The sequence below is a fragment of the Diadema setosum genome, chromosome 8 (genome assembly GCF_964275005.1).
Source record: "Diadema setosum chromosome 8, eeDiaSeto1, whole genome shotgun sequence".
NCBI classification, from domain to species: domain Eukaryota; kingdom Metazoa; phylum Echinodermata; class Echinoidea; order Diadematoida; family Diadematidae; genus Diadema; species Diadema setosum.
In genome coordinates this window covers 27,465,303-27,482,220 of record NC_092692.1, presented here as the reverse complement: position 1 = coordinate 27,482,220, position 16,918 = coordinate 27,465,303, and the positions used below count along the sequence as shown (strand labels likewise).

Here is a 16,918-nt window from a genome sequence, read left to right as displayed (position 1 = left end):
CAGGAAAGAGACAAGCTAGAGCAGAAGCTACAGGAGGTGGACAACAACTGGCTGGCCCTGTCCACCGAGTACCAGCAGAAACAGGTCGAATTCAGGTCGATGCGGGCGAACCTAGAGGAGGTGATCCACAACAATGAAACGGTCGGTACTCGAGGAGAACGGATAGGAACGGTCAAGGAGGACAGATTTACAGATTTGTCCTCACTTGATTAAGAGCTCTGTATAATAGATGAGATAAAAGAAAGTAAAACGTTCAGATTTCTATTTTTGACATCAGTTTGTAGTCTAATGTATCTTCTATCATCTGCCAAAAATTCGAAGCTAAATGATCAAAGGAAAGGCAAGAAAATAGCATTTTTGTGATAGGATTTTAGATTTAGTTTGATGTGTGAGTTAGGATTAGTGTTAGGGTTATGTTTGTGGGTAGAATTTCTGTTTGGCTTAATAGCGTGCAAATATTTCATGGGAGCAATCGACACAGCAGCAAACAGTAAACAAGTGTTATGTAACCATGGCTCACCTTTTCCTCTTCTTTCTTCCTATTTTTGTTGTCACCCAAACCAGATCATTGACGAGATGGCCAAGGAGCTGGAGCAGCTGAGGAGCGAGGGTCAGTCGGAGATCGCCAGACACGCCACGCTGATGCGCAGCCCCAGCATCCAGGATCTCCCCAGTCGCTACAGTGAGCTGCAGCTGGAGGTCCAGCAGCTGAGGAAGGTGGGGTGAAAGGTCGCACGAGATGAGATGAGATGTGTTGGGACTGGGGGTCATGAGGTCGCAGGTCACACAGTGGAAATTGAAGCCGAAATTCTTGCATTTCGGTGTTGTTATTTCAGAAAGAGTTGAACATGATGCAGTTGTAAACCATTCTGAGGCAAATGCTTGAGTTGGTTTTTTGTTTTGTTTTGGTTTGTTTTTGTTTTTTGTTTGTTTGTTTGTTTGTGTGTGTGTGTGTGTGTATGTGTGTGTGGGTGTGTTTTAATATAGCTGGTGAAGGTCTAATGGTGTGACAAGAGTTTGACAATTTGGAAAGTTTTATATGAATTGAGAAATGGTAGCTGAAATATAATGAGACCTGTAACACTAACCCTTCTTGTTTGCTTTTGTCCTATTACTTTACAAAAACTGGACATCATGCACTTTATGAGAACACTGCAGTCATTTCAGGGTTGGAAGTTGCTACAGGGTAGCTCATGGCTTTGTGGCATAAAAGAGATTAAAATCATCATCTAGTGGCAAAAGCTTTGTATCAAACTCATTTTTATTGCCATTGTTACAAGATTAGATGATTGAAGAAAATATTTCAGTTTGTATATTAATTTTTGACTGTTTCCCTCCCCCACCCCCACCCCCACCCCATTCAGGAGAACAAACAGCTGAAAGAGGCAAACGATGAGTACAGTGCCCAGATTCTCAACAACGGCATCCAGATTGGCCGGAGTCTGCTCCACCGGGGGGCAGCCAAGTCCGAGTCCTTTGCAGCAGAGCTAGAGACGGCCTCCAAAGATGATGTAAGAGATCAGAAGGAATCTTGATTATAGCAGTCACCCCCCCCCCCCAAAAAAAAAGGAAAGCTGAATTTTGAAAGGACAGCTCAATGTGAAATGCAGACACTTGTGTCAAAGGGCCACTGTTTTATAACATGATCAGCCATCCTTTAACAGTTTTTACAGTGTTTTCTTCAAAACTTATTAGGTTTATCATGTCTAGGTATGATTTCGCTCCCTGCTTTGAACACTCAAACTGCCCTTTTTGTTGTCATTGTTCTTTGTCTCTAGCTCCTCCCAGACAGTGCTATATGTTTGTAGTCCATATGAGTGTATGCCTACCTTTATGGTTGTCAGTTTGCTGCTGACAAAGATTCTGCTACGATTGAAAGCTCGGGCCCCTTTTGACTCAGTGCTACTCCACTGGCTTGCTATTATTGGATGAGCAGGTTTCAGCGGCCTCTCTCTGCATTTAAATCCCATTTCAGTTACCAAAAATGGTAACAGCATATTTCCATGAAAGAATGACTAGTGGTTAAAGATGATGGATCATTGATGTCATATCGTAATGAAATACTAATTCCACGAAATGTTGTGTTTGCATTCTCCGCTCCAGATCATGGAGGCGCTCCGAGAAGAGGAGAACATGAACCGCGATCTGCGGGAGTACATCGGCCGCATCCTCACGAAGATCATCGAGAACCATCCGGGCCTCCTGGAGATCAAGCCGCGGAGCAAGAGCGTCTCCTCCATCGCCAGCTTCAACTCGTACTTGTGACGGTGACAAGATGAGGATGAATGAAGGAAAAAAACAATCAGAAATGTGTTCAGTTGACACGGACAACTAGAAAGTGAATACAGCAGAAGGAGATCGTTTGTACGCTCCAGCGTGAAATGAAGTTAGGTGCCAAGGGAGAACTCTACAATGACAAATCCGGGCAGGGGTGCACCGGGGGTGCACCCTCCCCCTTCAAGTTTTGTTAAATCAAAAGAAATAGAAAGAAAAACATGGGGATGTGCACCCCCCCCCCCTTTTACAGAATTCCTGGATCAGCCCCTGCTCCATGTAGCAGAAAAGAGTGACACCGCTACACTTGCAATGTAATGTTCTTCACGGAAATAAAACACAAGCACACACAGAAAGGATCATTCTGGTACGTGGAGGTGACTGCAACACTTTATGCTGGAGAACATTTTCTCCTTTGGTTTGTCAGGGAGCAAATCGACTGATCATCATGCTTCACTTGTACTTCAAGGGGAAAGATGCCTCTGTTTTACCAATCTTTCACAAATTTTTGCTTCTTTCATTGCAGAAGACACATATAAATGTAATTTTTATCTTTTATTTTTGTCATTTGGTTTTGGTTCCGCCAATGTTATGGTACACAGATATGGCCTTACAACATTCAGTGTATGGTTTTGCTGACAAGGTTTGGCTAATTCTTATTTTACCCCATTGCTCAGTCACAAGTGATTTGTGAATGGCAGTGGCTTTGCCATTCTTCAAGCGTTGTACCGACTTGAATGTCAGCTGTGTGCAAGTGACCTTGAGTTATCCGTGCCATAACACAGAGTCGCCATGTCATAGCAATTAATTCCGTACTCCAAGATGTGAGGATCTGACTTTTTTTGTTTAGCCTTCATAGTACAGGACAAACTGCTTAAATGCCCCCAACCATACTTCATCAAAAAGTGGTTTAAATTCGTACAGTATATACCATCCTTGACAGCAGTGCAATTGTTCTGTTATTCATTTTTAAGCGATAGCCTATTTTCAAACAAAGTTGAGACAAAGTGAGCACAAAACAAAATATACTGCATAAAGACCCCACTATTTTTGTGTGTGTCAACACAGTTGTGTACCTCATTTGCTAATCTCTAATAGTTTGTGACATTTGCCCAATGATGTTGAAAAAAAAATATATATATATATGTACATGTTTCGCTTGTGCCTCTCCCTGTCATTGAAAATGATAAAAAACACATGCATTGATTCTGTCATTAAGTCACTTTCAATTATGGAGGCTTAATTACATTTTTGGTATGATATATTTTATAAGGTATTCACTTCAGACTTACAGCTGTGTGATTTGCAGTGCATGCAAGTGTGAAAAACAATTTGCATCGACATCATTTGATGTGGTTGAACTGACTTCTCAGTTATTACATCACAATCCAGTGCCATATGCATATATTAGATTGCATACCTCTCTTCGTTGCTACTCTGTTAAATGTTTATCTGAGCCCTGTGGGTTTGCATTACATTATTCTCAATTATTCTGTCCCATCCTCTTGTCCAGTATTTGTATCGCACCACTGGATATTTGTCGATACCATACAATGATGAGCATTGCCTGTTTGGATTGATCCACATGGCTTTTTTTTTTTTTTTTTTTGTTACCTTTGACCTGCCTTGCCTACATTTTACATGGTTTTCTGTCAGCCCCCTAGTATCTTCCCCCTTGGGTCTCTTAGCCAAGCCACCAAATTTTGATAAAAGCAAATATCCATCAGAGGGGAAAAGAAAAAAGAAGATTAATTATGATTTTGAGATTCTGATGCAGCTATTCTGAAATTATGAGCATGTGAGTCATCATGCGTATATGACATGTGAGTATCGTGCGTGCCATATGCTTTGAAGTGTAGAATGATTTCCACTATTTCTTAATGTGCTCTATATAGCTGCGGTCACACTGGCAAAACTTCTCAAAGTTGAACTTCGAGAACTCTTCACGAAGTTTGCCTGTTCCTTCACACTGGCAGCCAAACTTCTTGAAGTTTTAATTTTTTAAGGTTGGGTCACTGGTGGGCATGCGCAACAAAAAGAGTGATAGCCATTGATTGTTACGTAAACAGTGCACACATGCACATCCAAATGAGCACATGCTTCGGAGGCACCACTGAAGACTGGCAGTGAACTGGTCGTGTGACAAACTTTCAGTTGTGTGCATTCAGACTGCACACACTTTGAGAAGATTTGTGAGGGTTCGGGAAATTTCTTTAGTTTGAGTGGGTTTTTTGCGAGTTTCATGAATGATTTCTCGAGAAGTTTTGGGGAAGTTTGCAGTCACACTGGCAAAACTTTGAGAACTGAAACTTTGCGAAGCTTTGGCGGCATGACCGCAGCTTATGAGTCAGTTTGTTCTCGAGATGTAACACCACATCTGAATTTTTGCAGTTCAACTACGGCCTCTCGGATCTGCGAGAGAACATACAAGGCCTTTTTGTGATAAAGCATGAAGACACTTCTCATGCTGACTTATGTGACGTTATTGTATTCATTCTGTATTATATATGTAACATACAAAGAGGAGAGATTTTTATTATCTATTTTAGAAGAGAATATTTTGGGTCTTTTTTTCCCTCTCACTTACTATCACCGGAGCTCTTTGTTCATGACCAAATGCTGGTCGAATTCAAAGCGTGCTGCATTTACGAGGAGACATATTTGCTTCTGGTGACTTTCGCTGCATAGGGTCATTGTATCATTAGTCACACTGTAGTAGTAAGAAGCTCAAAGGAAAGCAGTTGTTTTCAGTTTTAGAGATGCGAGTCAGAGAAACACATGCAATTTGTGTGAGTTGTGTAGAGCCAGTTCTTTTGGAAACCTATACTGCAAACCTGCTGTAAAAATTGTTATTTGTTTTTTTACTTGTTTCGTTTGCTGTTGAGCATCTTCCATTTAATGTGCCGGTGATGACTTGATAAAAAGACACAATCCTGGCACATAACACTCTTAATTCTATGTCTGGGCTGTTCCCCGCAGATTTGTGTACATGTCATTGCAAGCTACATAGATCTACTGTTTCAAAACAGCTTTTTAATCTGTCAGCAAAAATGCATATTTACCAATGCCAGATCCAGTTGTTCTATCTGTTGGATGCTCCAAATTAATTTTCCAGATTGAAAGATATTCATATCAAAACAACAAGAACAGTATTATTCTTTTTTTTTCTTTAAAGGAAAGGTTATTCAGCAGAGAGCTCCGTTTAATATTGTAGATCAGTGAATTAGTATATGCATAGAGAGGCATTAGTTTTTTAAGGCAGTTTTATTGAGCAGAGTTCCTTTGTAGAATTTAAAAAGTATCTGTTTCACTTAAACATTTAGAGACAGTAGGATCTAAATCACAAATGTGCAATGTAGATGTCTTGTAGCTCTATTAAACACATGTATGTGAAATTACTTGAGCATACAAAGTATAGCTACTTGTCATGCAATATGGCCCCCTTTTATCTTAACTATTCCTTTTTGATAGTGTGTCAATATTCAATGATTTGTAATGCTATGAGCATAATTATGTGATAGTCCTGTTCAAATACTATTTGTTGCATTGTAAGAGTCATCATTTTGAAGGAATCCCTACCTTACTATTGTAATGTTTGCCACTGAAGATTCTAGAAATAGATTTGAACATTTCCGTCACCATTGATATTTATTGCCTTTATTGGTCCATCAGAATTCACCTCACATACACTTGTATCTCGGGGTACAATTGTGTGTTTTATGAATACTTTAAAGCAAGATATATTCACGTCATGAAATCTTTGTGAATTGGAGCCGACGGCTTTTTTCACGGCATGAAATATATGCGAATTGCCATTGGCATTCAATGCACATAGTGGAGACAAGAACTTTCATGAGCATCTTAATTTGGGAATCTTGTTGGCTCTAGCGAAATACACGAAATTACAATGCACGTAAACATTCCTCGTTTTTATGGTAGATGATTTGCGAGGAGTTATTGTTTAATACTATGGCCAACAAAAATGTTGGAGGAGGGTTACAAAATGAAATGTTCCATCTCCTGGCCAGTACAAAATGATGAATCAAAGAATTTTTAAGAATATGCAAAGGAACACTTATTTTTAATACTTTTAATGAAAAAAGTGTGTAGGTATCAGTACCCATGTGTGTCACAACCTTTATAGTCAGATATGTGATATGGTGACACATGTTTTGATAAAGGAATGTTAAATGTTGTCATTTGTTTCTTGCCAGTGTTGTCTGATGAAGTACTACTAGCGCCAATTTTATTCCCCCATCCGGAGAGCCCTCATGGACCATAGATTTTTATCATTGCCATGTCATCGTCTGTACTTGTTTCAAAACGTTCAATCCGAGAGGGGATTTCCTCCTGATCCCAAGGTCAACAGAATGTTAAGGTCTTTCTGTTTGTGAGTTTGACCCATTACCTCTCTGCTTTCTTGTTGTGTCTTCTTTGAGGTGTTTCATTTCCTACATTTGCAAAATGATATGCAAAAATGGTATAAATTGCCAGTTTTAGTAAAGCTTGTCAATAGTATTTAGCATGGAGAGAATTTGCAATCTTATGTCTGTAAAAATGAGTAAGGGAAGGAATCGCCAGTGAAGAACGCATAGTGAAGTAACTTTGTAGTTGCTTTGAGCTGTTACAAGCATTTGCCTTTTCTGTGGAGGGCAGTGACCAGAGTACAGTGGTCTCCACTTTTATGGGACTCAGAAATGGGGTAACTAGTGGTTATTAAATATTGTTCTTCAGGAGTAATTTTAAGCCAGTTTGGTTAGTGTGACATCTCCAGTGAAAGGGGGGGGGGGGGGCAAAGGTGTTCATAGAGACTATATTTGGATTAAAAATGCCACGGCATATTTAAGTTGACTTTCACAAATAGAGCAGAAATGAATGAACAGGCAAAACAGTAAAACGTTATTCAAATTTTATGTAAAGAAATTGATTGTTTAATGCCTGAATTTTACACATTTTCAGCAAACATTATGTTGGTCACAATCACAAATGCCAATCAGATGAGGTGCTGCCACCACCATACAAGTTTCATTAACTTGCAAACAAATCTTCATTCAGTTTTTCCTGTGTGTTTTTTTTTTTTTTAAAGGAAATTCACGGGAAATCAATTCTATTCATTGCATCAAATGATGTTGAAGTTGTAGTATCTCAGCAGTGACTTTTGATGGGGTAGGGGGTTGTGTTTTGCAAAATAATCGTATAATGTGATTAACGTATTATATTTACAAACCAATATGAGAGAGTTAGAAGGTGATGACATCATACTATTCTAATTTGCATATACAAGTTTGATCAAAATAACTGATTTCCGCTCATGGTACTTTATGTTAATGATCACCATTAATTTGAACGTAGAGGTGAGTTACTGTGTGAATGCTTCCATTGGCAGTACTGCAAGAGTGTAATATGACAAAGGTATGTCAGAAGGACCGTCAGTATACAACCATAATTATCGACAATTCAGGACCATCTGCCAGTTACCCATAGGAAACCAGTAGTGTTTACACCTGTCTGCTTCGTATCTGTGGATTTGAAAAAAAAAAAGAGAGAAATCTGTGTTTAATATGTTGCAGGGGTGCATAGACACCTGTCTTGATATGAGCCTTCCATTGTTGCAGAGGAGAGGTTGCCATAGTATAAGATATCTGTCTGTTTGTTTTAATGATAATGATGTTATAGGGATGGTATAGTTTCAGGTGAGATGTGGCTTCAGGTTTCCAACTTTTTTAGATGACAATTTGTTGAGATAATGGGAAACCTTTCATGAAAACATGAAAGAGCATATAATTCTAAGGGGAATTCAAAGTTTATTTAATGAAAATCGGTTTTAAATGGCTGAAATATCCAAGATAAAGCAATCGGGTGGGACCCACCTTTTATTAGGATCGTTTTGTTTTACTTTGTTTTTGGATATCTCAACCGTTTCAAAACTGATTTTCATCAAATAAACTTTGAATTCCTCTGAGAATTGTATGCTCTTTAACAATAACATTTCATTAAGTGGTTCCTAAGTATCTCACAAAAAGTTCAAAGCTGAATCTTCACCTCAACTAAAACAATACCTTCCCTTTATGGTTTATTTAGAAAAATTGTCTTACTCCAAGCCTGTTGGATCCCCCCCCCCCCCCAAGACCTTTTGTGCTCGGTTCAATTCTACCAATACACTCAAACCCACATATGGTGAATAAGCTGGGACCAAAGAAAATATACCAATCAAGAAATATACTGGAGTCACACCTCAACGCAGGGATGGGAACTTCATAAAAAATGAATTCTTACACGGCAATTTTTTTTTTTTTTATTCTAGAGAAAGATGTAAAAAAATAGGTCGAGGGTTATCTGTAGAGAATTGATTTGTACACTTTCAAATCTTTGCACCACTACGTTTTTTAGTATACTGTATATCATCTTGCCAGACTTGAGTGCAGTGGCTTCTTCAACATTCGCAATTGGTGCCTTTTAGCCTCCAAACATTATGTGTCCAAGGAGGGAGGGTTATTTTAGATGGAGATTAACACATCTTTCTCTCCAAGGGCATTCTAGACAATATTTCGCTTTCTTCTTTTCACTGTACAGGAGTGCTCAAATTTTGCTTGTTCTGTTTGAATTTCGTTCCGACAGGAGAGAGAGAGTGTGTGTAATCTGTTTTTTTATCAGAGTTTTAATTTTGAATGTAGCCTAGTGCCTTTCTGTAATATAAAATGGTGAAAAAAAACCTTTAATAGCACTCTGTGACAGACTGCAACCTGTGGACTGTGAAATATTTCATGCCAGAGATCATTGGGAAAAAAAGAAGAAATGATTTCTGCAAACTTACTCTTGTTCTGTGATCTTGACTGTTTCATTATGTCTCCATGTCTTCATTTGTGGCTGGAGTGATGAAAGTTGTCCATGTCAGTGTTTTGACAAATGCTAATAATGTTACAATGATGGTGATGGTGCCTGTGACGATTGATCAGTGATAATGAGGATGATGATGATGATGATGATGACGATGACAATGATGATGAATGATGGTGATAATGATGACGATGACAATGATGATGAATGATGGTGATAATGATGATGATGATGATGATGATGATGATGATAATGATTATGATGAAGGTGTAGATGATTATTATTGGGATTAACTTAATTAAATGATCATAATGATTATATTGAAGATGTGGGATCAGCTGGACAGTGTACCTCCTCCAGTATGTCACTGATGATGATGGTGATAATGGTGATGATTGTAATGATGATGGTGATGATGATGATGATGATGATGGATGTGAGCATATGAAGAGTTTGTTTGCAAAAACAGATAAGTCCATATTTGCCAAATGGAGATATTTGCGATTAAAGGTCAAGAAAAATAAAGAGAATAATAAGAAAATTTTTGCTTCTTTTGGCCATAACTTCAAAAATGTACCTTTAAATGTAGTGACCAATATATCATTTAAAAGGTATTATTTTGTACTTAATGACAGAGACCGTACTTCAGAATCTTCAAAAATGGAATTATCGGTTTTTGCGAACAAACTCTTCATATACTCAGTGATGTTAGGATCCACAGGATGAGGGATGTGTTAACAGAAAATAATGATCATCGGATGGATATTGAGATTGCGTTGCAATCTTGATTGATTTATGAAATACATGCAGGTCAAAAAATGAAAGATTCACATCTCTTGCTATTTCTCATTAGAATTAGCACTTGAAAATGATGATGCAGAATATTGGGGAGTTTGATAGTATTATTATTTTACATATGAATTTATATATATTACATGATACATTATAACATATTACATAACATGTAATATATACTGTAGAAGTGAATTTTTTTTTTTTTGCGTGAGTATTTTTTTTTTTTTTTTTTTTTTTTTTTGCTCGGCCAGTTAAGATGAGTTTTACAAATCAAGACATTAACTACCAAAACATGTGGCTAGCAAAAATGTTTGTGTGCTTTTATTTTTGTGCTGGTTTCTGGTTGCATGAATTGTGCAAATATTTCAACACTGCAAAAATGTTTACTTTTACAGCAACCATAATATATCATTTCAGAAATATGGATCTTACCAAGATGTACACACAGTATATAAAGTGCTAATTTCATTAGGTATTTTGTCCAACAAAATTATTGGACAAATTTGCTCTCAACCAATCAGATGCAAGGACTTTAGTAGCTTATAACAGTGTGTCAAAAAAAAAATAAAATAAACATATATATATATATATATATATATATATATATATATATGTATGTATATATATATATATATGGGCCGTGATGCGAGAAAAGGGCCCTTAGGGCATTATTATACCGAAAATGAGTTTTCACCTCCATATTGTAGAAGAAACTCTGACGTATTTGGATATGCAAACCTTTTTCTGAAATTCAACTCCTAAATGCTCCAATTACGACATTCAAAACAGCATGTTTTGTCCAAATCCTGTCACTTTTTGATGCGTCTATGCATTTCCGCGTAGTTAGCTAGTTGATCTTTTTTGCGCGTATTGCTTTGTTAAACTTCCGCACCGTTTTCTGCCGTTTGGGCGCTAAGGGCCCTTGTCTCGCGTCACGGCCCATATATATATATATATATATATCTGACAAAACGCTTCATGAAATGCCCCCCAGGAATCAATTCCTGGGACCCATTTCATAAAACTTGTCATCAGTGACAAATTGTCATAGATGTGACAAGCTACTGAAATCCTTGCATCTGATTGGCTGAGAGCAAATTTGTCATAGAAATGTGGCAGTTGTCACTGATGACATGTTTTATAAAACGGGCCCCAGATGAATTAAATACTATCATTAACAGCACTTTGAGGAAGATGATTCCCAATTCTCATATGTTAATAACTTGTCTTTCTGTCTGTCGGGAAGTGAAAACAAACAAACGAAAAAGATGAAAGGTCTGCAAAAGAAATGGCATCTTATTTGGCATGGCATCACAAAGCCGATATGACGAGTGGAGGCGACGTTATTTTTATGCATGTCCATACCTCCTTGGATAATGCACGAACTACCTTTCCTGAAGAGCGCCCTCTTATGTTTTACCTGAACGTTCAAAAATCATGGACTGCGCCGTTTTGTGGAGAGACAAGACTCGATTACATTATCTTAGATGATGATGATGATGATACACGAAATGATTTGCCATCTAAAGACCCATAAGATTTGCTTGGTTTGTCCCGATCAATATGGTTATGAGAGATGTGATTTTCCTCCTTTTTTCACTGTTTGCTTATTCATTCACTCTCAGTCCCAAAATCCTGCAATTTTCCATCCAGAAGGGACCGTCACTATAAACCCGACACATCGATTTTTCTTTTTCGCGATTGTATCAGCACACTCTCTCTTCAACTTGGAGCGTTCCAAGGGTCCTTTTCCACATGTTTTCTTCTATTAATACTATTTTCTAGGGTAGACCAGAAAGGCATTCTAAAGCTTTTCGAGGATGATAAAAGGAACTTCAGTGGATAAGACAACGTATACTGCCAATCCGAGGGCCGCGCGTGGTTCGTGCATATTCTTATGGTCCGTGCATAGTTCGAATAACATTCAATAAAACTGAAGCGTTAGACGAGAACGGATGCGGAAGATGTATGTTGTTGGAGACTCAGGATGTATCACCGGACTCTAAAAAGGGGAAATCTACATCTTTCAATGTTCTTCTTTTTGTTTTGTTTTTCACCCACTGAACGCGCCACAGAATTAATATGAAAGGACTTCCCTTTCATCATGCGTTTGGTTTTGAAAATGCACACATTATTTCATGACTATGCTTGTTGTTTCTTCCCTTGCAAATTACGTAAAAATATTTCGAATCATGCATGATAGCGCATCTTCAGCCTCAACAGATTATGCAATTATTCACGTATCATTCTTTCATACAATACAATAAGATCATCAATTCAACACAATTTATAACAAGTATACTATTTTGACAATATCATCAAAATTTATTGAATTCTTTAAAACAGTGTTCCCATCCCAATCCCAGCCCGTAGTCATCATTTTTTCCTTCGCTCTCTCTCGCACTTCTTATTCTTCATCGTTAATATCACAGAAAGAGATGGAGAGAGGGAGAGAGGAAGGGGAGATAGACAGAAAGACAAACAATATAAGATTCTCAAGATCGCTGGTTTTCAATGTTTATGTGGACATTTATCGCTATTACACTAACGATGGAAAAGCAACAACCATTGTCAGACAATGTAATGGAGCTATTTATATAGGGCATATACCTGCTGACATAAAGAAATTAACTAACAAATAGAGAAAACGAAACATTATGCAAATCAAACAACTTGTAGAGACTAAAGCACGCAACGTATATAATTATTCAAAACACCATGATTACTATTCCGAACGTTTATCTTACCGACGACGCCTAGGTCCATCGGTACGCTCATGATGGTCTACACAACATTCTATATTGGAATTAAAATTATTACATTGGTCTGTGAACGTCGCATTAAAATATGGGGAAAACTAATGTATCGAGATCAAAACACACAACAAAGCATATAGGCCCTATAATGTATACAGTTTCATGGTTTGTACCGATACTACTCCTATTTCACTATAGCGTCATGACATCAGTTTCGCATAATACAAACATACAGTGGCCACGTGCGCGTAGGGAGGAGCCACGCCACAGCTGCTTCGTCAAAATTAAGTAACCTGCATTTTTATCTTTTTACTGGCCTTCGTTCTCTTGACGACGATGTTACTTTTGTTCTATTGTCCTAATTCTCCACGGTCCCAACTAATTGTGATGTAAATGTCATAAAGAGAAGAGGGTGGATGAGGAGAGATTTCGTTCTTCTTTTCGCTCATTATTTTATTCATTTCTATTTTTATATAATTCCAAAGATTATACATGATTGTATACATTGTTACAAACGTCAAAATAACAGTATATTCCATGTAATGTAAAGTATCATACATGATAATAGAAACGCATCTTGTTTCATCAGAAGACTGTTCAAATCGAGGGGCTGCTAACGAGTGAAATTATGTATCATACAGTCCCCTCACTTACGGTAGAAGAGGTAGGAGAGGTAGAGAAAGAGCATTAAAATAAATCAGAAAGGGAGAGCAGAAAGTAATTGTGTAGACAAGGAGATGGGGAAGGCTTAGTAGGCGTAGGGCGTCGCCGACGAGCGCACAATGGACTGTCTTCTCTTTAATATTCCAAAGAGTATCGCTTTGCTATTTATTGTTCTCTCCCGCGGTGTGATCTTTCGGAGCACCGCGGCACTCTGTCGCGTGCCTAGATCCATCAAAAGAAACGAGGACTAAAAAAGACGCATTATCTCGAACAGAATGGCTCTTTTCTGTTCCCAGGACGTAGCAGGGGGTGTTAGTTCATAAGAGCGTGCGCCATTAATGATGTTTTGTTGTAATTTCGTCTGTATAACATGTACTGGTAAATTCAAGTGATCATGGGGGCTGGGGGGGGGGGGGCTAAATTCAGAAAATATTGACATGTACCATTGACAAGAGGGGTACAATTTGACATGATATTATTCAAATTATGTTATTCCGATGTAAAAAGAAAATAATAAGCGTGAAAATTAAGAGAATTTGCATCAAAGTAATAAGCAGCTCCTTAGAATACGAAATCTTTATTAATCCCATCGACAATGACATGATCAGACGCCGTGGAATAACACTCGCACATATTTGTAAATAAAGCTGAATGGGCAATCCCCGTTTCTTCGTTCTGTACATGTATTTTTCTTTTCTGTCAGATTGTATTTTTTATTCAATACGAAAATAAAAAACAACAACCAGAGTTTCTGTAAGATGCCATTTCATTCTACGCTATATACTGTACATAACGATACAGTATTTGAGATGATCAATATTACAGTGTACCCTCTTGTCTGTACATTAAACGTATCGAAATTTAGTAAGACTATCATAATGATATGGTCGCAGTCTCACTTTTGCCTTCTCGTGAACAAGTTGTTCTACATTGATAAATGAAACAATATACCTACACTACACTTGCTCTAGAACCGAACCAGAAATGATATATTAAGGTGTAATATATTTTATCGCCAATGCACACGGTGGAAGTAAACAAAACGTTCTGGTGGCTATAGCAGACATTATGAAAGTATGATTATGAGGAAATAACGCTAAGAAATTTCTTCCTGATAACGTTGTTGGTAATACATGTTATTGAATAACTTTAGGAAATTATATGAGACAGGAGTGGCGATATCAAATAGGACGATCAGATAAATAGAAGAAAATAGGTGGATACTCCCTAGAGAGAAAGAAAGAAAAAGTGACGAGTAAAAAAGAGGAAAACAAGTACAGGAAAGAAACAGGAGCATAGTCGAATTAGGAAGTAGAGATGGAAACTATAATTGTTATATCTCTATGAATTAGGTAATCAGCAGTATTTAGCACATCAATCACTGAAAGTAACAAACTCATAATCATGAAGCAAATTTTAGAATTTCCCGCAATGACAATTCATGAAGTTTCCCATATCTTCCTCTTCAAGATATTACTAAGTTGAAATGAACGTTACTATTGCTAAAATAAACTGATTCTCTAATCTTCAGGACCCTGTTTTATCAAGCTAGAGTTTTAGTTGATTTCTGGGACTCTATCAATGTAAATTCAATACGTATTGATAAAACTCTGTGTATAGTGTATACTCCATCTGCGAGGTCGAAGAACTGAGGCAGGTGCATGGTAATCCACAGAACTCTTCTGTGTGGTAATCTCGAGATCAGTGGTGGTATTGGGTAATGACACCATGGCGCAGCATGGAGGGACCGAAAGTCTGATGTGCGCTATTATCTGATATGAATTACTTTAGTATCGATGGAGGCTTGTGAATAAAGAGCGCAAAATTCGCGTGTGCTGAGACGCGTACGTATTTGGCCATTGACTGATCTTGCTCGCTCGTGCTCACTCTCGGATCTCTGTAACACCCTAAACACGGGACGCGGAATTCTTCGTACGGTGAATATGACCGTTGCTTGATGCACGATAACGTACGACGCTAGGGACTTCTAGCTACAGGTAAGAAAATCCTTCTGTCAGAAATAATTTGCAAATATATTCTACCTGATTTACCGAACACTGTGTCTGACTCCGTGTCTCTTGCTTTTGTTTACCTCACAGATACAAGGGGGAAAAAAGGCTTATAAACTGACAGCATCTCGCTGCTGATACTGCTACCGTTTCATTCACGCTCCTCTATGTGTGTGTGTGTAAAGTGTGCATGCTAGCCAGCCAGCCTGCCGCATCCCACGCACGCTCTTCCGGTATTTTGCCAACCCGAGTGTCTTCGACACATGTATGCACGGTCACCCCAGTGTACCACGCGCTGTGCTGTGTGTTGTGTAGGCGTGTGACGCCCGATACCAGTGTTTATAGCTGCTGCTTGCATCGGTAGCCGTCTGAAGAAGCGACACGGAGAGTGACGGCTGTACTCATTCACTGTCTGTTCTGTGACATCGATCCACCCCAACGCGATTGCGTTGTTCTGAATCATCGGGATTTTTGGTACTCTGACAAAGAAGGGCGGTATTTTGAGTGGCAAGGAATCAATTCACCACTCTGTGATTTTTGAATCTCTGTGGAAGTACAAAGGATTAATAAGCACACAACGTCATGGCGAGTCGCATGAGAAAACTATTTCATCGGCCAAACACGGCGGCCCTGGAGGAGCGGCGCAAAATTAGACAAGAGCTCTTTACATTTGTCAAGGTTTGTATTTTGTTGTTTTTGTTTTTGTTTTTGTTTTGTTTGTTTGTTTGTTTGTTTGTTTTTTTTTTTTTTTGGGGGGGGGGTTTATACATTGGCTATAGCCCCTACAATGACTGACAAGTAGACCTCTAGAGTCTATGTCTAATTCTGCGAAAAACTTCTCATTCATAATAAAACTGACCCAGCAAATGTCATTCGATTATAAATGAGAAGTTTTTCGCGGAATTAACGTTAGACGTACTTGTCGGTCAAGGGTCCTACACAGAAATTTGTACTGATGTAAATATAATAAGGAAATCTGTCAGCACAACCTGTCCATAGTTACAGGTATCTGGGTAAACTCAGCCTGGCAGGTAACTATACACAGCCCAGTCGCTGTACATGGTACGTCGCGACAGGGCTGTACGCGCGCGACCACCAATCACTAGGAGAGGCGACGTAATCGTACACGATAGCTTTGACTTTTGATACTTACGATCATTTTTGTCACCTCAAACTCATCGAGTATACTCTTCAATATTTACTCTACATCTGATGCTATATATATTCAAATGTACGTAATGAAACTTACCGAAATTGATCATCATATCCAGCATGTCCACACCGTACACAATCTTTCACGCCAGGCCAAGCTCAGATATCGGGTGGTCACGTGATGTGAATGCCCTTTCAAGCAGCGTACGCACGGTTACTAGTATAAGGTATACAGCTATAAACTGTACTGGGTTATTGTGTCGCAGACGCCAAGGTTTGTTCGACACTTTCAACGCACACGCGCTCGCTCTGGAGCACATCCGGTCACGCATGCGCATAAGTCAAGGCGCCATTTTGAATCCTGCAACGACGAAGCCCGGCGGTCAGGAATTGCGCCAGAAAGTGTCATTTATTTGTTCCACGGACTTATCG

At 38.6% G+C, this 16,918-nt stretch overlaps 2 protein-coding genes across 2 annotated transcripts in view; both read left to right on the top strand.

The window, feature by feature from the left end:
• Nucleotides 1-2,265, top strand: part of LOC140232174 (rab11 family-interacting protein 4-like) — a 73,180-nt gene extending 70,915 nt beyond the window's left edge. The window contains exons 14-17 of the mRNA XM_072312314.1: nt 4-141; nt 565-717; nt 1,365-1,511; nt 2,104-2,265. Coding sequence (XP_072168415.1) covers nt 4-141; nt 565-717; nt 1,365-1,511; nt 2,104-2,265 — 600 coding nt within the window. The remainder of the gene's footprint in view (nt 1-3; nt 142-564; nt 718-1,364; nt 1,512-2,103) is intronic.
• A 13,167-nt stretch (nt 2,266-15,432) lies between these two features.
• Nucleotides 15,433-16,918, top strand: part of LOC140232172 (LLGL scribble cell polarity complex component 2-like) — a 110,339-nt gene continuing 108,853 nt past the window's right edge. Inside the window, exon 1 of the mRNA XM_072312313.1 lies at nt 15,433-16,012. Coding sequence (XP_072168414.1) covers nt 15,917-16,012 — 96 coding nt within the window. The 5' untranslated portion in view covers nt 15,433-15,916. The remainder of the gene's footprint in view (nt 16,013-16,918) is intronic.